The sequence below is a fragment of the Ascaphus truei genome, chromosome 1 (genome assembly GCF_040206685.1).
Source record: "Ascaphus truei isolate aAscTru1 chromosome 1, aAscTru1.hap1, whole genome shotgun sequence".
NCBI lineage: Eukaryota > Metazoa > Chordata > Amphibia > Anura > Ascaphidae > Ascaphus > Ascaphus truei.
The window spans coordinates 313,750,191-313,771,024 of NC_134483.1; the positions used below are offsets into that span (position 1 = coordinate 313,750,191).

A 20,834-nucleotide genomic window follows, 5' to 3' on the forward strand; every position below is an offset into this window, starting at 1 on the left:
GGTGTGGTCTACACTAGATGCTGCTCTGCTTCACCTAGAGTAACAGTGCTGCTGAAATAATTTTACACAATCTTGACAGAAGAAACTGCTATAGCATGTCTTCACGAGTATAATTTACTGGATGCACCAGAAGCAGTAGGGCCTTGTCATCGACGAGGTAGTGTAATGCAAGAAAGAAGGAAATGTGACAGCAATAGAGAATTTAGGCCTATACTTCACTGTCCTCATAATGGGTGCCAAAACTTCCGTTCGGACATGCAATGCATTGTTCAATTATACGGACATAAACAAGTTACATTGTAATTTGAGCTTCTGCAAAATTTTAGAGCTGGTGGGTTTTTTTTTTTTTGTCATGAAAATTCCAATGAACACAGCAGTTACTCTAACAGGGAAGCCGTATAATACTATAAGTGACTCGTATAATATATGCTGAGAAGTGTTATTTTCCATCATGCAAGAGGTAATATGGTTGGCACAGAGGATAACCCCATACAAATTGACGAAGCTCGATTTGCTGGTTGGCAAAAACATCGTGGGAGAATGTTAAATAGCGACCAAGAACCTCTGTCCGAAGATTGATGCCGCTGTGGAAAATAACAGGAATCATGGAGGTAGAATTGGTGGACAATGGGTTTTTGGTCTTAAGCAAAGATCTGACTGTCAATCTTTCTACGTGCAACGTCGCAACAGAAGTACTTTGATCCCCATCATTGAGCGGGAAAAGCGAATCTGGTTCAGTTATTCATTCTGATAATGGCCGGCCTATCGCAATCTAAATGCCATTGGTTACCGTCATTTTACAGTTAATCACCAGAACTATTACGTGGACCCTGATACTGGAGCAAATACCCAAGTGATTGAGCAGTCATGGTTGGATGCTAAAACAAGCATTCTTAAAATGAGGAGTCTGCAATTAACATTTTCAGTCTCATCTTTATGATTTTTGTGGGAAAGTTCCAACAAAAGATGCTGAAGATTTATTTGTAGCATTTTTAAATGGTATATGATGTGTTTATCATAACATCATATGATTCATATAAAGTATGGTAAAGGTTTTAGAAAATATAGTTTATGGTTCAATTAATAAATTCTTTAGCGCACTATTTAATTTGAATATTGTAGTTTGATGTTTAGATGGTTCAATTAATAAATTAATTTTGTTTTAATATTGTATTTTCCTGATAGACCTCATGCTGTAGTGTAAATTTTACGATACACCTAACGCTACAGTAGCATCAAAAAGTGTCTTCAATTGGTGAGACTCCACATTAGTGTGTGAGATCACTGATGGTAACAAAAAACATGAGTGACTCTGTCGCCAAATCAATGCGAGTTGGCTGGTTTATTTCAAAATCAATTAAATCCAACAAAATACACATATCTGCTGCAGTGGCCACTGCATGCCATAGACAATAAAAGGATAACAGCAGACCATATTTTTCTCCAAATTAAGTATCACAATTAGCATCTTTAAAAATGTCATGATTGGTGTACATTGGAAAATTACCAAAGAAATCCCAGTTTAGATTGAATCTTAAATCTTTTACTATACTGTACTTTACCACACTAAGGCAATAGTGGGTACCACTTTAGCATTAAAAAAAAAAGTGCCAAAATCCCTCCACCGTACAGTGTACAGTAGATACAAATACCACTTGTGCACTTGCATGTGTCAGACAAGTCTACAACCTGGTCTTTTCCAAATTATCTCTTAGCAAACAGTGCTTCTACTGCAGCCATTGATTCTGGGTAATGACATGCAAATGAGCAGTGTGTCACTCTTCATTATAACATGGAACCTATAAGCTTATACCTGCCGTGTTACAGCTTCTCAGCATAGCCTGTTTTTTATATGGGGAGAAACTTCTTATGAACCATGAAAAGTAGCTAGAAGTGGTATACCCATTTCAATGCCAGAAACCCCTGCTTTACACTGCGTCACAAAACCCTTCCAGCATGAATCCTGTGTGAAGTGTCACAGAAAGCGTTGGAGATTGAATGCAGTGAGGGCTACATTTGCCGTTTTAGTGAACTGTATTTTAATTATCTGTTAATTTGCACAAGAGTTGAAGCCCCTTGTGTTCCTGCATCTTACGATTAAACTGCTTCACTACCAGAGGGTCCAGCAAAAATGTCCCGTGTGCAGCAACGCAGACCTGGAGGGGTCTAATAGTAATTAATAGGAGTCACGTCTTCAGTGCAAGCCATTCAAAGTGAGAAAACTCAGCAATGACAAGTAACCCTTATGTGTTTTCTACATCTTACATACAGTAGGTTCCACAAAGCCCCCTGACCACTCATTTTGGTCATGAACTGCTCTGGGATCTTCCTTTAGTTTCAGTGGTGGTTTGTCTTTTCCACAAGTTTCCAAGCACAATGCCCGCGAAAAGTAAAAAGCCAATGGTGCGGTTTGCACTAAACTTCTTCCAGCAATCTTCTGCGCTGTTTATGTCGAGAGTGTAAATCTAGAGACGGGGGGAGAAAGAGAGGTCTGTGTTGTACTGTAGTTCTGGTATGTACAGTATGTATACTTTAATATGAAAATATAACTCCTAAGTTATCCTTTGCCACACAGAGAGAGTAGCAGGTACCACTTTAGCCTGCAGGACACACAATTTGTAAATAAAACAAAATAGCAGAGGTGGGCACTTCTTTGGATAATGGATGATAAGTAACCTGCTGGTGAAGACTCTGCGGGACCCCAGGATCGCCAGGATAATTGGTAGAAGAAGCAAAGTTCTACCACGTTCAGGTATGGAAACCCGAGTCAAAGAAGACATTTCTATTCAACTGTCTTCTCGACTCCCGGTTTCCAGTCCTGTGTGCGGAAGACTTTGCTTTTCCACACCGGTTGTAATGCCACAATAGACAAATCATTGTATGAAGACGACTCCCTTACTGCATCCATAAATGTTTTTAGACTTGGTACATTTAAGATTTCGGGAAGGGATTTTTAGCCACCGCCCTTTAGCCGCAGAGGGACAGCTGGCCACAGCCGTTTTAGCTCGGAAGTAGGTGTTTAGCGTTAGGATTGGGGGATTAAGGTTTGGGTGTTTAGGGTAAATGGTTAGGGGATACATTACCGGAGGCCAAATTGTGCTAGACCGTATGATTTTGCTACATACTTTGTATATATGGTCCAAACAATTTTGTGCACAGCTGCATAGCACTTATCATGCTAATCTGTGATAAATACAATTTAAAAAAATTTAAAAAAAATAAAGCATCATTTTATTTTGGTTTTATTTTGTACAGCTCCATAGTGAAGGACCATGTGACTGCGTAATGCTAAAGACCCCAACAGTAGGATAAATGAATGAATGAATAACCAGATACTTGTAGGGGGGACCCCTAAACATAAACTTGATAGAAGACAGGTACTGGGTTGCAGTCCCGGATGGTAAGTTCACTAATAAGTGACGCTGTTAACAATAACACCAGGAAGATTGAGCATAATAACACCCTATAACGTACCAATTGTCTAAATAAAGTCCTGAACAGGAAAACATGTAGCAAGCGATTGACTCACACAGTGCTGCACAGTCCATGCGATCCAAAGGTGAGGGGCCCCAGGTGTGCTTCCGTCCAAGGAGTAGGCTAGTAGAGAAGGAGAAAAACTGCAAGAGCACTACTGTAGGTATCAAAAAAGTAGAAAGGAGGGTGCGTATCCCATAAAAAGATTATTTATTGGTCATGGAAAAACAGGGCAATTGAGAGCCCTACCAATGTTTCACGCTTCACAGAGCGCTTTCTCAAGGTATGAGAGGTACCTTGAGAAAGCGCTCTGTGAAGCGTGAAACGTTGGTAGGGCTCTCAATTGCCCTGTTTTTCCATGACCAATAAATAATCTTTTTATGGGATACGCACCCTCCTTTCTACTTTTTTTTATACCTACAGTAGTGCTCTTCCAGTTTTTCTCCTTCTCCATAGTGAAGGCCATTTTCTTAATATTTTCAGGTGACATCTTTACATTTTTAGCAAAGGTGTAGCATGTCTTTCGGGAATGGTCCTCGATGTCCCTATTCAATATGCTGTGAGTCTGCCTCCCCATGCCAGAGAAGATCTTAGTCTTAGTACTGGGAAGTCATTTTTACAGCATCTTGAACATGGGGCCTACGTTAGAAAAGCCACTGATTACTAGAGGGGCCTGTAAAGCAAAGAGTTGTCTCCCCTTGTGCTTTGAAGGGATGTATGCACCTCTTTCAAAGAAGCCCCAAAAAGCAAGAAGGATGGTGCCAATACCTGATGAGCAAGATGAGCCCCAATGAGTGCGACTGCTGTGTAATAGGGGAAGGTCTGGTCACAGCTCAGTCCCGTCAACGTTAGTCCTGTGATCATCGCCAGACTGAAGCCGCTTAGCCACTGCTTCGTCTGTTCACTGAATCGCAGGGCCGTCGACTTCACCCCCACAACCATATCATCTTTTTTGTCCTAACAAGAAAACAAGAAAAAGAGAGGTGTAACCCAATCCAAAGCCAAAATGCTGCTAAGAGGCTCAATTACATCTATCACTGCTCCAGTTCTGCTGTCAGCCAACACTGGCAGTTTTAAACTATCACAACCACGGACACACCGGACCACCTAGTAGCTGTTGCCGGCACAACCACTGACGCCATTCAGGAGCAAGCAGTTCCATACAAGGACGCTTACACTCACCTGGCCTGGGAGACAACGCCGGTGGCCGTCCATGACGTAGGAGCTAGCTGTGTGCTCTTGTGGCAACATGTACCCCTAACATGTAATGCTCACAAGATCTCATTTGATGTACGTGCAATACTTACCTGTCTCACCATAGCACATTATATTATTTACTATACTATGAGAGTTGTGCGCTGTCTTTTTTCCTGAGGTATTGAACCATCTTTATTGACGAGCCGCAGACTCTCATACCCTGTTCATTTATGTAACTGTATTTGTAACCATGTATTATTTGTCATATTAACTATGCCCAGGACATACTTGAAAACGAAAGGTAACTCTCAATGTATTACTTCCTGGTAAAACATTTTTATAAATAAAAAATATTGTGTACACAAGGTTTTAACAGTATCACATTTGTGTAATACCTTCTATATCACCTCTTGTCATATGAAACACTGGTTTCTTCACTTATTGATACTAAGTTACTTCACTCTGGTTAATTAACCTTCTACTGGAGCTTTATGCATTTTCCCAGCATTTAGTCCAACACATACATTTTTCACTGATTCACAATATGGTGCGCTGCATTTTTCTTTATGTTCTCATTTAATTTAAATGCCTTCGGGAAGAGCGTAGGGCCTCTGTAAGCGCCGCACCCGCCCCTGAAAATCTTACACCCCCCCAGTTTGCGCCCCTGTGCTCTAGATTGTAAACTCTCAAGAGCAGGGGCATTATTACCTCCTTGTATCTGTTTGCCCTTATTTGTATGTAACAATGTAATTATGAAATCTCTGTAACCCCATTGTACCGCGCTGGAGAATATTTTGGCTCTTTACAAATAAACAATAATAACAACCCCGACCTGGTGGTGTAATGTTAAAGTGCAATTGATTAAGTGGGTTAGGAATATTGTCTTCTTTATTGCAAGAGACGTCTACATCGTATTACTGCATTACAGGCGCCTCTGCCAACAAAAGGACCATTTTCTGTACATACTGCAAAACTTCAATGTCCACTTCATCTATGGCTGGTATTCTGCTCTCCTTAATACTATCACAGCCATAACTGATAACGTTATTAAATTCTCTATACTACTATATCTCTGCATTTCATTTAAAGAACCAGTCTCTTAATGTACCCTCTCCAGCTTCAGCAGATAAAGCCTTCTTCCAGCATTTCGTTCCTCTAGAGCAGCGGTGCGCAATCTGTGGGGCGCGACCCCCAGGGGGGGCGCGAGACTGCCGACGGGGGGCGCGGGGTTTACAGAGGCCCCGCGCGCTTCCCGAAGGCACTTAAATTAAGTGCCGGGGGAGCTGCAGGGCCTCTGTAAACCATACTTACCCGTGGCTCCGGCGGCTTCCTCCCGGCGTCGCCATGGCAACGCGGCGTCAAAATGACGCTGCGAGGTCATGTGACGTCACGTTGCTATGGCAACGTGACGTCATTACGCCGGTGCGAGGGTAAGTTGGGGTTGGGGGGGGCGCGGGAGTGAGGGGACAGCCGGCAGGGGGGCGCAGGGAAAAAAGTTTGCGCCCCCCTGATCTAGAGAATAGATTTTCTGTATGCTAGTGTGATACCAGGGTTAACCCCACAGGGACCTGCCAGGTATTGCTATGGAGGCCCCAATGGCACCATAATGGTTATCACAGCACACGCGCTTCCTTACTTGATGAGCGTAGATGGTGTCATATATCAATGTCCACATGACTCCCGAGACATACAAGGGGAGGCAGACTGACCAATCACAGGATCCTTTAATGGCAGACCACCCGAGCAAGGCCCCCCAGTTGAACGTCAATCCTTTACGAGAAGGAAAAATGAGACATTGGTCGAGCCATTGAATGTCAGAAAGCATTTTCAGTAGGACAGTCCTGAAAACTATATACGATTTACTTAACATTAAACTTCGATTTGCAATGCGCTCTAGCCTCGCCCGCACAGAGTAAGAGTACTGGATGCAAAGTGGATCCTATCAGTGAGCGACACATTGGTGACGATCCGGTGTCATCTTTTTATGACCATGAAATAGTCACTGGGAAGGGCATTTATCAAAGTCTCCTTACTGCAAAACTCAGGGGGAAATACTGCATTACATTTATCAAACTGTATACAGATGATGGAACGCTCTAAAATCAATGCTCCTAAATAATAGAAAGCCTGCTGCACCCTAATAAAAATAAGTTTATTAGGGCTGGTGCTACATAGGCAAAAAAAAAAATTATTTAACATATTGTGTTTCCGTAACGGATAGAGAACGTATTACGATTTTTCCAAATTCCGAATGTTGAAAAAATTGATTACATAATTTAGTTTCTTAGCTAAATGTTTAGTACCCGGCTTGTGATGTTTCGGATAGAACAGAATACTGACGTGCACACACAAAGCAAAGTTTACTCGCTCGTCCCACAACGCGACATCAAATATAGCGCTTTTCCTGGTTACTTAGAACTGTATAGATTACCTAACACAAGCTGTGGCCAATAGGTGATCCTCTTCATTAACGGATAGGTAACCACCAGAGACAAGGAAGCAGCTCCGAGGGCAATACTGTAGCAGCAGGTAGATGAAGGCAAAGAAAAGAAGCCAAAATGAAAGAGAAACATGCTGTTTTATCGCGATTGACTTTACCACCAAATATCAAACTATCTATTTTTGTTAGAGAGGAGGAGTGGCTGAGTGAGTAAAGACTCCGATAACAACAACACTGAGTTTGAAGCAGGGGGACCTGGTTCAGTTCCAGATATCACTCCATGTGACTTTGGACAAGTCACTTTATCTCCCTGTGCCTCAGGCACCAATAACATAGATTGTAAGCTCATCTGGGCAGGGACGGTGTCTGTAACTTTCCTATGTGCTGCGTACCGCGCACTATACTGTAATTGTGAAGCGCTTTGAGTCCTATTCGGAGAAACGTGCTTTATTAAATAATGTTGTTTGTCACTTAATATCTCAAATGCTTATATTTCCGGAACAGAGCATCGGATTAAAATAAACCATGCATTGGAAGGGGGAAGAAGATATATCTTAATGTAAGCAAAAACATAAAAGGCAACAAATAAAATACAAAAACACCTGGCAACCGGCACAGACTATTGCTTTTATTTCAATATTTCGGGAGGGCGAGTTGCCCCACTTAAGCATCTGGTGTCTGCATATATTCCTTAAGTATTAAAAATGGAGCGATACGTTTTTTTTCCTGTTTTCGCACTCGTTTATAAACTTTTCTCTTCTCACCAACTTCCCCACTTCCCTCCTACACATTTCTTCATCGCTCCTCCCCTCCACCTATGCTTGTGTCCATACACTGCACCAATATTTACACACCTCTTTCCCAAGAACTTCTACATCCCTAAATAAAAAGCACCCCCACAAATCCTCTATTCACCTCCTCTCTCGCTCTACTACTCCTCCTTACTGCTGGGAATCCCTGCTAATCCTGGACCCAGCTATATACACACCTACTCTCACCCACACCTCCCTGCCACCTCTTTTCCTGCTTATGTTATTAACCGATCTAATTTAATACCAACCTAAAAACTCACATTGCAAAAGAAGCATCCCAGTAGCCTGCACTCATGGCTATTGTCCCACACTCAGTCACTCCTACCACCCATTGTGACCAAGCACTGCCATATACAGCACTTATTCCCTCACCTGCTGTCTCTGTAAATCTCCCATCATACCACTTAGATTGTAAGCTCTCCGGGGGAGGGATCTCCTTGCCTATTATCTGACTTTGCTGCGCTTATTGTGTTATAATTCCCTGTACTGTATTGTCTTTGTGAAGCGCTGAGTACACTGTTGGCGCTATATAAAGGTATATGTATACATGCATCCCCACCTTTTTCATACGGCTACTGTGTAAGCCAGGGGTACGCAAACTTTATGGTGCAAGATTTTTTTTTTGGGGGTGGGGGGGGAGTACACAGATTTGTGGGAGCAAAGCGGCAGCAGCAGAGACGGGTGGTGGGAGATGATGGCGACCCGCCAGCGTGGAGCAGGCCGGCAGAGGAGTTGGACAGCGGCTGAGGACGGTGACAGGGAGGAGCGCGTTACAGCAGTCCGACCTGGAAGTGTTCACTGACTTCTGATGTCTGTCGCTGCTACAGCGTGCCCCTCCTCTGCCGTTGTCTAACTCCTCTGCCGCCCTGCTCCGCTCTGGCGGGTCTCCGCCATCTTCTCCCACCGCCCGCCTCTGCCACCGCCCGCCTCTGCCACCGCCCTGCTCCGCTCCCAAGGCCCTCCACCGAAGCCAGTTATTAAGGGGTTGAGAGCAGGAGGGGTGAGGAGAGGGGAGATGAGATGAGAAGGAAATAAGGGATAAGGAGGAAATGAGGGGATGAGAGATGATAAGGGGGTGGGGTGAGAGAGGAGGAAATGTTTTCTTATATTTACATATATATATATATATATCATATATATGTGATTTGAACTCATCAGGCAGTTTGTCAGGTTTACACAGACATGTTACATGTATGAAAAATAAAAGATTCCTCACCTATAATAATTCAGACACAAAAGCACACAAAGGGCCAAACTCAACTGTCCCCCAAGAAACACCAAGGACTGGAACCGAGAGATGTCACCAGCTGCAATTGGGCGACTTGCAGTTCTTTCTACCTGGACAGCAAGAACGATCATTATAGGGCAGACAGAAATGAAGAATTAAGACTGGTCAGACATCACTGTGTGATTATGAATGGAAATAATTTCAAGGGCAAAGATAGCCTTAAAGGAGCAATTCATGCAGCTATAAAAACATTTTTTACACAGGATTGAAGCAGGGAGTCTCTGGAGCTGAACCCCGTTAAATTCACCTCTGGGAACCTCCTGCTTCCGAAGATACTTACAGAGGTAGGGGGGCCGGTAGGCACTCTGGCTGAGCGAGCTGGGGTTTAAAGCTCCCGCGTTACATGGGCCAACAGGAAGCTGAACCTGATGACGTCACGGCTTCCTGTTGGCCAACAGGTTGCGGGAGCATTGAATCTTTGCCACAACTTGAACCCTGATAGCTGTGCGGAGCAGCTACCGGCATTCCTTATGGAGGTAAGTATCTCCGGGAGCAGGGAGTCCCTGAAGCTGAAATGAATGGGTTTAGCTCCAGAAACCCCTTTCTTCAATTCAATGTAAAAAAAAAAATGGCTTGGATTGCCGCTTTAATAATGAAAGTACTTGGGTTCTGGCTTGTAGCAGGCAGCACACCCTCCAAGACATATCTACCTCTCAGGTTAAATAGACAGCATACATTATCTCTCTTTTTCTGATATATGGATATTAGACACTATCTCAGAACACCAGAAGGTGACAATAGAATGTACATTTGGATCATAGAAAATTTGTCCATTGTTCTTACTGACATACATATCTTAAATATCTGCTGGTCTGGCACATCTGGTTTGTCTGAGAAGTAGTAACTATATACTGTACAGATCACTCAACTCTTACCCCAACCTTCCTATAAAAAAAAATAATAATAATAAAAAGACATTGTGAGCGTCGTGCAGTCTGCGTATATTAAAACAGCAAATCCTGCCTACCATGTCCCATTTTCTTTTTAGAGGATGGGATGCGAGGGTCCCTTTGTGGCTGAACTACGTTAGTTTTAGTTGGGTGGACCCCCAGGTTACGCAGATACTTAGAGGTGAAGTTATAGGTATCACGTCCTGGTTTCTAAAGGGGTTTTAAATAGCAATTCAACAGGAAGCCAATTGGCCCGCAAGACGCAGGAGATTTGAACGGCCATTTTGTTTTTCCTAGAGGGGCACAGGATAAATCCATCGGTAAGTATCTCAAGCTGAAAATAGCACGTTAAGCTCCACACGGCCCCTATAACCCCAGATCCCACCCTATTAAAAAACAAGTAGGGAATTTGCTGCTTTAATTCATTTTATACCCCTCTATTTATTTGATGTAGCCATTTTTATTATATTCTTATTCACTATTAATATGTAAACGGGAGCCAAGCACACCAAACGAATGGAAAATTCACAATGTAGCAAAAAAGGTCATTTAATGACTCGAGTCAGAGTTGCATCCAACGTTTCGGTGCACATACACCTTCATCAGGGAAGATGGGGCATCCCAAGTTGCTTTACCTGATTCTCTCCTCTTTTTACGTTACTATATTCACTATTAATCACATAAAAAAAAGAAAATGAATGGTGAAAAAATCTATAAATCTGCAACTAATTCCTTTGTAACTTTTGTGCAGGTCTAAGTAGAAACATTACAGTCAGTACCTAACAGTATATACGGCATTGTTTTGTCTGGTGTACACATACCTTTCTGTCAAAGTCCCGGTCCCACATATCATTGATCGTACAACCAGCACCGCGCATGAGAACTGCTCCAGTGCCAAAGAGGGCCAGCATATACATGTCTGGGAGACAGCCTGGCTCCGCTGCCAGTCCTATACTCCAGGTGCATGGCAAGTACAACAGCCAGGTCCCTGTAATACAGACACGCACTCTACATACTGTACCTTGTAAACAGCACTCCACAGAATACATATTACAATAGAAAGAATTAGAGTACATATAGGGTGTGAAACAAAAGCACAACACTGGAAAACAAAACCCTGCTCTGAAGACACTGTCATTTTATTACTGCTAGGGGACACAAAAAGGGACAGCCTCCCAGCAGAAGCAGAAGCATATGGTGGTGGTACAGTATAGGTGTGAAGACTAGAGCTGGTATTTTATTTTGTTCACATGAATGCACTTTTAAGAACTAATTTTCCTCCTCAGACTTTCATGTGACCCAGATCAACTGCGCAAGACTTCTGCTAAAACAAAAGATGATGATCACCTTGCTGCTAAAGGGCTTGCATTGCAGATATTGTTGATGTGCCAATGCATCTACTGTATATAGCCAATATCACGCTATAAAGATGTTGCATTGACAGTATATCATTTGCTTCACTAACTGTGGAACTCTCAGAGTTTAGCGTACGGCTGGCATGCTATTGGACAACCCCAATTATCCTCCAATACAGATACAAGTGTGAACTAAAACAATCCTGCTGGGGATTACTTCTTTAAAGTAGATCAGGATAAAAGAGGTAAACAGTGGAAGTGGCTGGCAAAAGAAAAGTGTGACTTTAAATCCCTGTGCTTCTAAAAGCTGTTCTGTTGCTGAACTCGGTTACCTATCGGTTTATCTAGCCTCATGAGTCTTAGGTAGGGCTGCACAGTTTGGGGCATTGCCCCCACCATGGCAGCTGCAGTAAAGCTGAGAAGTCTTCTCGATTCATAAACATTGGCCTTGTGGGGTAAAATGTGGGACAGCGCAGGTTTCCAGCTCCTCTGAGAAAGGTTCAGTGCGGTATTAGTGTGTAAACATCTGGCTCTGCTGTCCAGGAGTGATGTCTTGTGACTATGATCATAGTTCTGCGAGTAACAATACCAGCTTCCCTGGAAGCAATGTGTGCAGGACTCGTGCATAGCTCGAAGGCTGGACTTGCGCATTAGAAGCATTTTCAAAGATGTCAGGTGCATCTTGGTGCTTTGCCCTACAAATACAAAAAAAGAAAAATGTAAATACAAGATAATATCTTTTATTTTCATTCTACTGAGACAGGTTCAAACATATCTCAGTCACATGAAAGCAGGTGAAATGAAGCATCCCTCTACACCAAAGTTTTTCAACTTGGATTCCCTGGGCTTCCCTAAAGGGTTCCCTGTAATTTTCAGGTTATTTTAAAATTGTACCAAATACAGAAGAATTTCCAATGCATCTGATCTCAGACGCACTATTAGAGGGATAGGTTTCCATACAATGTATCTGATCTCAGACGCGCTATTAGAGGGATAGGTTTCCATACAATGTATCTGATCTCAGACGCGCTATTAGAGGGATAGGTTTCCATACAATGTATCTGATCTCGGACACGCTATTAGAGGGATAGGTTTCCATACAATGTATCTGATCTCAGACGCGCTATTAGAGGGATAGGTTTCCATACAATGTATCTGATCTCGGACATGCTATTAGAGGGATAGGTTTCCATACAATGTATCTGATCTCAGACGCGCTATTCGAGAGGGTTCGGGTTCCTCAGAATTTCACATACAGTCAACAACAAAAAAAGGTTTGAAACCACTGCTCTGCCCAGTCTTGTCTCTTTTCCTTTTGACTTTAGTGCTGTCTTAGGCCTCGTCCCCAGCAAACGTGCGCGAGATGGCGTGCGTGGCGCGAACAAAGAGATGGCCTTTTATGGGGCCGACCCCAGTCAGCGCGTGTGGAGGCACGCTCAAAGCGCGATCACATGACCACTTTCCCAAAAGACAAGAAATTTGTCTTAAGGCACGGCGGCCGAGCGCTGGCTATGTCACGGCGGCGGTTCAACCAATGAGGGCAAACCAGCCACATGACGTCATAGCGGCACTCCCAACACGCCCCCCCATGTCGCGAGTGATCTGAAGTCCTCCATGGTTGACCATGTTAAAAATGGTTTTTGAGGCAAAAAGTGACACTGTGTGCTCATTTGCATGTCATTTCCCAGAATCCCTTGCTGCAGTGGAAGTGCTGTATGCTGGGTGATGATGGGGAAAGGCGGGGTTGCAGACCTGCCTAAGACATGCAGATGAGCATACAGTTGTATTTGCATATTTTCTTTCCTGCGGAGGGTTTTTGTCACTTTTTTTACTCACCATAACTTAACTCAGTATTATGGTTTAGCCTATCCCATAGCCTCTTTGCATACCCAGTTAAAATCAACCCCATACTGATGAGACCCATTAAGGTCGAAACAGCTGTCTGTGGGTGGTTTTCTGGGTATGCACCTTAACCCTGGCTGTGCTCAAAGCTGTGACCTTGCAGCAAGCTTAAGCCTATAGGGAACCATGTTAAAAATGGTTTTTGAGGCAAAAAGTGACACTGTGTGCTCATTAGCATGTCATTTCCCAGAATCCCTTGCTGCAGTGGAAGTGCTGTATGCTGGGTGATGATGGGGAAAGGCGGGGTTGCAGGCCTGCCTAAGACATGCAGATGAGCATACAGTTGTATTTGCATATATATATATATATATATATATATATATATATATATATATATATATATAAAAGAGAGAGGAGAGAGCGCACGCCCCATAGTATAAAAGCGTAAATTTATTGAGGGGAAGGGGGGAGGGGGGGAAAAATGCACACACAAGGGTACAAGGTTTAAAAGCATTTCGTGATCATAATCACCACCATCCGGTAACTGCACTTGATTCTTTAGAAGACCCTCGATCTCGAAGATGGAGGAACCACAGTCTAACAAGATGTCCAGGGTAAGTGGATAGTTCGGCAACAAGTTCCAGAGATCCCAAAGAATAACACCTTGCTGGCAGGCCTCTGTGGCGTCTGGCGCTCGAGCCGTTCTGCTCCTGCGCTCCGTGATGACGTAGTGTCTATGTGTCTTACGTGATGACGCTCCCTGATGCGTTTCGTCACACACGGGTGACTTTTTCAAAGGGTAGTGGGGAGGGACTGTACGGCCACATATATATACCCTAATGGTTCCGTAACCCGCCCTCGATCAGCTGAATAAAATACTAGAAGTAATTGGAGCTGATATAGCTTCTGATGACACAATAGAGTTTTACAGGACTGAGAGAAAAAACTGCTATTAGAACTAGTAACCGCAATAAAGAGCATGAGTGAGACTAATAGTACATGTTAAAACCATACACAATAGACTACACACAATAAGCTACATTAAAAACATGATACAAAACTATTATAACAATATAAAGTGTTAAATATATTATGAAAGCTAAAGACTAAACATAAAATTACCTAATATAAGAAGATAATATTATAAATTAATGAATAATTCTGGTTAGTATTCAATTCATCACAAATGAGGATTTGTCTATTAGTGCCATAAGAAAGAACCTTAATAGAATATTAATTACTTAATAAAATATATAATGTGCCAATACTATAAATAAAATATTAATAATAAAAAAATCATCAATAAAGAATGTAAATGTACTAGGAGATCCCTATAACATAATGTGATGAACGTTCTATAATCTGGTACTTCGTGACTTCGCGTTATTGTGTTCAAAACCCACCAAAGTCATTCAGAATTTATCTAAAGGTGAGCTGGACGCATTGAACAAACTTAAGGCTAATCATGATATTGTTATTCGACAGGCCAACAAGGGTGGGGGCATAGTCATCCAGGACTTATCTGTGTATCTCTTGGAGGCACGCAGACTCCTGGGTGACTCGGACTCCTACACCTTGTTAGAGTCTGATCCAGTAGACAGTTATCAATTACTGTTGAAGGAACTTCTCACTACTGCACTGGGGGATGGTATTATTTCCAAATTGGAATTTAAATTTTTGTTTTCCTCACATCCACTCACTCCCATTTTTTATCACTTGCCCAAGGTTCGTAAGTCCCTGCTCAATCCCCCTGGCAGGCCCATAGTTTCTGGGGTGGAGTCGATGACGTCGGGCCTATCCCAGTATGTTGATTATTTTCTCCATCCCTATGTAGCCAAGCTCAGGTCCCATATTAGGGATACGCTCCATGTCATCGATTCCATCTCGCATATCAAGTGGAAATCTACCTATCTATGGGCCACGTATGACGTGGCATCACTCTACACTTGTATTGGTCATGCCAGGGGGATTGAAGCCATCAAATATTGGCTGGACACGGACTTATCGTTCCCAGACAAACACAAGCACTTTATTTTGCAAAGCATTCACTTTATTCTCACCCACAATTATTTTTTATTTGAAGATAATTATCATTTGCAAATCTGTGGAACGGCCATGGGCACGAGGTTCACTCCTAGCTACGCGAATCTCTTCATGGGTTACTGGGAGGAGACTTTTGTGTGGCTTAACACCTTACTTGGAGCGGGTCTCGTGTACTATGGCCGCTTAATAGATGATATCATTATCATTTGGGATGGTGAAGAGACTATTCTATCTGGCCTTCTTAGTTCCTTCAACAATAATCAATTCGGACTTAAATTCACTTTTGAAATTGATGCAGTGTCTACTGTTTTTCTTGATTTAGTCCTTACTGCAGACTCAGACTCTAACATTATCACAACCACGCACTTTAAGTCTGTGTCTGTCAACAGTTATGTTCAGGCATCCAGTAACCACCACAAACAATTGCTTGACAACATCCCTCTGGGCCAGTTTCACAGACTACGTAGAAACTGTACCAGAGATACTGATTTTGTGAGCCAGTCCAAATTACTTGGGAGACAAATTCTTATCCAAAGGCTATGATCCGGATCTAGTCTCCGACTCCCTCAGCAAAGCCAGCTCTCTAGACAGGTCAGTTTTATTGAGTAAATCCAAATCCAAATCCGATAAAGGGGTACGCTTGAGTTATGATGCTCCAATGGAATCCATTAAGAATGGTTCATCTACGGTGAGGTTTATAACCACATACAACCAGTCTTTTAGATCTATTAATAGAATTCTTAATAACCATTGGAGCATCCTCAAGTGTGATCCCCATCTGGGGTCTACCCTGCCAGAAAGAGCTGCTATAGTTTACAGGAAGGCCAGAAACATCAAGAGCATTGTGGCTCCCACTAAACTTAGGTCAGTATTATCATCCAAAGCCCCGGTTCGTATGGGTCCCTTGGGCAATCACCAATGTGGACGCAGTCGGTGTATAACCTGTAGACACCTCCTCATTAAATCCCAATTTTGTTCCCTCAGCAGAGGGACTATACATTCCATTACTAGTTCCATTAATTATCTAAGCACATATATTGTTTATCTCATCCAGTGTGGATGCGGTCAACAATATGTTGGCCGCACCACCAGGTCGCTTGGCACTCGCTTCCTGGAGCACAGGAGAAATGTCATTAAAGGTTTAAATTCTCACAGTGTCTCTCGGCATTTCAAACTGAACCATGATCAGGATCCTAAATCCATGACCATCATGAGACTCAAGAGCATTTCTCCTTGTGCTCTGGGAGGCGATCGCTTCAAGATCCTCTGCAGGCGGGAAACGTTCTGGATCCACCAGTTGGGTACCTTGACCCCTGGTGGATTAAACGAATGCTTGGATGTTAGTATGTGGTTATGGGGCAAGAGTCCCAAAAACAGTGCTCAATCTCGTTCAGAACTTCAGTAGATAATAAAAATCCTTATTTTGTTGTGGAGTCAGCCTATAACCATAACTAGGTATTGGACCCAGTGCTTAGTACATGAATCTATCACATATGACAAATAACATGAATGAGGGTTAACATACCGTTACTTTGTAGGATTGCGCCCTACATGACCCTTGTGTTGCCGCACTGTTACCGGTCATCCAGTCTCAATGAAGGGAGACATACAATACTCACATATGGCTGTTCTCCTGTGCGTGCATCCACGCTCGGTGTGCAATATAACAGTAGGAAGGATCCGAAGATTCCAGCGGTGCACAGCTTGTAGAGATGAGAGACCAGCAAGGTGTAGATTAAAAATGAAATTTTATTGAAAAAACATATGGTGTGGGGACACACTCTGACGCGTTTCGGACCTGCGTGGTCCTTAATCATAGAGGACCACTGTTAGATGTTAGATGTTAGTACACTGGTCTAGTCAATCCTGTGGACACCTCTCCTTGTCCTTCCGACCTCCTCTGCATTCCTCTGTCATCTATTTGTCTGAATCCTACCTTGATCTTACTCTGATCTTGGAATGGTCATCACTCAATTCAATCAACATACATGTTTTTTGGCTTTTATATATTTTTTTATATTTTCAAATGTAATGTTTGATGTTCACATTGGACATCCACTTTTTCACATTAGGGCCCATATCACTATTTGATTTACTAATACTTAATTAAATTACCATCCTAGTACATATAGTTTGGGGTCCAATTGCATCATCAGAAAAGATATTCACTCATCCATTAAACCTATGTTTTATTCACATTAAACCTATGTTTTATTCACATTTGGGTTACTATATTTATGTGATTTATATCATTATCATTATATACACACATTTTTATACAATTTCTTATAAGAATATGTTTCTTTGCTTCCCCTTTTATATTTAGGTTTTTATTTGTTCATCACATTATGTTATAGGGATCTCCTAGTACATTTACATTCTTTATTGATGATTTTTTTATTATTAATATTTTATTTATAGTCTAGGCACATTATATATTTTATTAAGTAATTAATATTCTATTAAGGTTCTTTCTTATGGCACTAATAGTCCAATTCTCATTTGTGATGAATTGAATACTAACCAGAATTATTCATTAATTTATAATATTATCTTCTTATATTAGGTAATTTTATGTTTAGTCTTTAGCTTTCATAATATATTTAACACTTTATATTATTATAATAGTTTTGTATCATGTTTTTAATGTAGCTTATTGTGTGTAGTCTATTGTGTATGGTTTTAACATGTACTATTAGTCTCACTCATGCTCTTTATTGCGGTTACTAGTTCTAATAGCAGTTTTTTCTCTCAGTCCTGTAAAACTCTATTGTGTCATCAGAAGCTATATCAGCTCCAATTACTTCTAGTATTTTATTCAGCTGATCGAGGGCGGGTTACGGAACCATTAGGGTATATATATGTGGCCGTACAGTCCCTCCCCACTACCCTTTGAAAAAGTCACCCGTGTGTGACGAAACGCGTCAGGGAGCGTCATCACGTAAGACGCATAGACACTACGTCATCACGGAGCGCAGGAGCAGACCGACTCGAGCGCCAGACGCCACAGAGGCCTGCCAGCAAGGTGTTATTCTTTGGGATCTCTGGAACTTGTTGCCGAACTATCCACTTACCCTGGACATCTTGTTAGACTGTGGTTCCTCCATCCTCGAGATCGAGGGTCTTCTAAAGAATCAAGTGCAGTTACCGGATGGTGGTGATTATGATCACGAAATGCTTTTAAACCTTGTACCCTGGTGAGTGCATTTTTTTCCCCCCTGCCCCTCTTCCCCTCAATAAATTTACGGTTTTATACTATGGGGCGTGCGCTCTCTTTTTTCTGCAGATTCCTTACGGATGTGGTTAATCCTCTTGAGAGCAGCCGGAGACCCCTTGCACCAGCATCTATTTATATTATTGGACTATTGCCCGGAGGACTGGTTTTTACCCTCTTTATTGCATTTTGTTTAATATTCCTGTTTATCACAGTGTATGTCATTTACAGGTTATTCACAGGTTGTTCTTTTATTCATTTTTTCACTTGTTTGAATTGTTTGCACAGGCACTTAGTTAGTATATTTGTTATATTCATCATATATTTTATATTTAGTACATTTATTATTGACTATATCATATATTTAGTACATTTAGTAATCACTAATACATATTATTTTCATTTATATATTTTCACTTGTATTAATACCCTCACTAGGCGCTGCTTTATTGCTTTTTTGTATATATATATATATATATATATATATATATATATATATATATATATATATATATATACAGGCAGTCCTCGTTTTACAACGCTTCGTTTTAAAACGAATGGCTTATCCAACGCTATGCAATGCATACCTATGTTAATTTTTACAACGCCAAAAGGCTTATCCAACGCTCTTACCACGCTTTGCAACGTTGTTTCTGTGTATGTGTGTCTATATAGACACACATACACAGAAACAACGTTGCAAAGCGTCGTAAGAGCATATATATAATATTACTTTATACTATATAATATTATATTATACTATATAATATTATATTATACTATAAAATATATTATTTATTATGTTATATTATATATATAATACAGTATAGACACTATATAATGTATGTGTGTGCTGCATATCTTATTGCCTGCGTAAAATATTTGGTGTATTTTAGTGTTAAAAATGCCTTCAGGAACGGAACCTTTCATTTAAACAGTGTTCCTATGGGAAAACGTGTTTCGCTTTAAGACGTTTCACTATCCAAGCCATTTTGAGTAACGCATTGTGTCGGATAACCAAGGACTGCCTGTATATATATAATATATATATATATATGCGTTTGTTTCAGCTCTGAGGTACCCCTGGATTATTATATACTTACCTTTGCAAATACCGCTGGTTACTTTGCGATCATTTAAATGCCCGTGTCACACGGGAGATTTAAATATCATTATGTTTCCCTTGCAGGGGATACTACCTACCTTCTCCGGTATGTATCTCGGGAACCAGGAGGTCTCCGGACCTGACATTAAAGTGGTTCGGCCCAGGAGATCCCCTGTTTCACACACGGGGAAAAACCCAGTAAAAACAGGCAAAAAAACAAAACAAGCAGCTCCTACTACAGGTTGCATTGCTTGCTTTGTCTTATTTTTATGTTGCAGGATAGCGGCACCCCCTAGCCATAGGCGGGGGGGCTTCATGACCGGGGGGGGTCCGGCCTTCCCCTCGCTGGCCCGCCCCCACACCTCCCTCCCCAGCACAGGGGAGGAGTTCATGGAAGGCCTACTTAAGGCCAGGCTGGCGGGCAGCACATCCTCTTTGGCTGCCCGCCAGACGATTTGGACGTCCCTCTCCTCCCTGCAGGTTAAATTAAGGTAAGGCCCCGAAAAGGGGGGGTCAATCCTGGGCACTCCCCCCTCCTGTATAGCCGCGATTTTTGAATCGGCGGTGAGGGGGGAGGCGGGATGCAGGGAGGAGAGGGACCCCTTAGTGTAGCGGCCCGTCCCCATCCTCCATCTGCGGCGCGCAACATGGAGCTGGGGGGGTCGGATTTAGGCCTGTGCCGCGGCAGCTGCAGGCGGGGAGTGGTGGTCTCGGGACAGGGGGTCTGACGGGCAGAAGGGGCCTGACGGGGTTTTCCCCGCTTCTTTCCCTGGGGGTGGGGGCTACCTGCTCCCGCAGCGTTGTGCGTGCGGGTGCCTCCTCCATCCGCATAGCCCCGCGGTGGCTGCCATCGGTAAGGGCACCCCGGCGGGGAGGTCCGGCCGAGGCATGCAGCCCGCGCGGAAATTCGCCGTGTGTGCCCCATGCGGCTGCTCGCGGCCCGCTCGGGGGCTGGGGCGCAGTCCCACGTGGTGCGGGCCTTCCGTCTCCCGATGGGGAGTGTAGCGCGGGCAGAGGCCCCTCCTACCCCTCCCCCCTTTCGTTAGTGGTCTCGGGGCAGTGGGGTTGGGGTGGACCGGTCAGCCATGCGGCTGGAGAGGCGGCTGCTCCCGCGCCCCCCCCCCCCACACATGTGGGGTCGTTAAAATGTATGCGTGAGGTGGGCTGTACAGGG

The 20,834-nt window shown here is 42.8% G+C and overlaps 1 protein-coding gene across 1 annotated transcript in view; it reads right to left on the bottom strand.

The window, feature by feature from the left end:
* Positions 1-1,307: 1,307 nt before the first annotated feature.
* Positions 1,308-20,834, bottom strand: part of COQ2 (coenzyme Q2, polyprenyltransferase) — a 31,756-nt gene continuing 12,229 nt past the window's right edge. The window contains exons 3-9 of the mRNA XM_075604246.1: positions 11,789-12,151; positions 10,923-11,089; positions 9,140-9,261; positions 7,103-7,188; positions 6,308-6,441; positions 4,243-4,431; positions 1,308-2,465 (exon numbers count right to left, since the gene is read on the bottom strand). Of these exons, the coding sequence (XP_075460361.1) occupies positions 2,307-2,465; positions 4,243-4,431; positions 6,308-6,441; positions 7,103-7,188; positions 9,140-9,261; positions 10,923-11,089; positions 11,789-12,151 (1,220 nt within the window). The 3' untranslated portion in view covers positions 1,308-2,306. The remainder of the gene's footprint in view (positions 2,466-4,242; positions 4,432-6,307; positions 6,442-7,102; positions 7,189-9,139; positions 9,262-10,922; positions 11,090-11,788; positions 12,152-20,834) is intronic.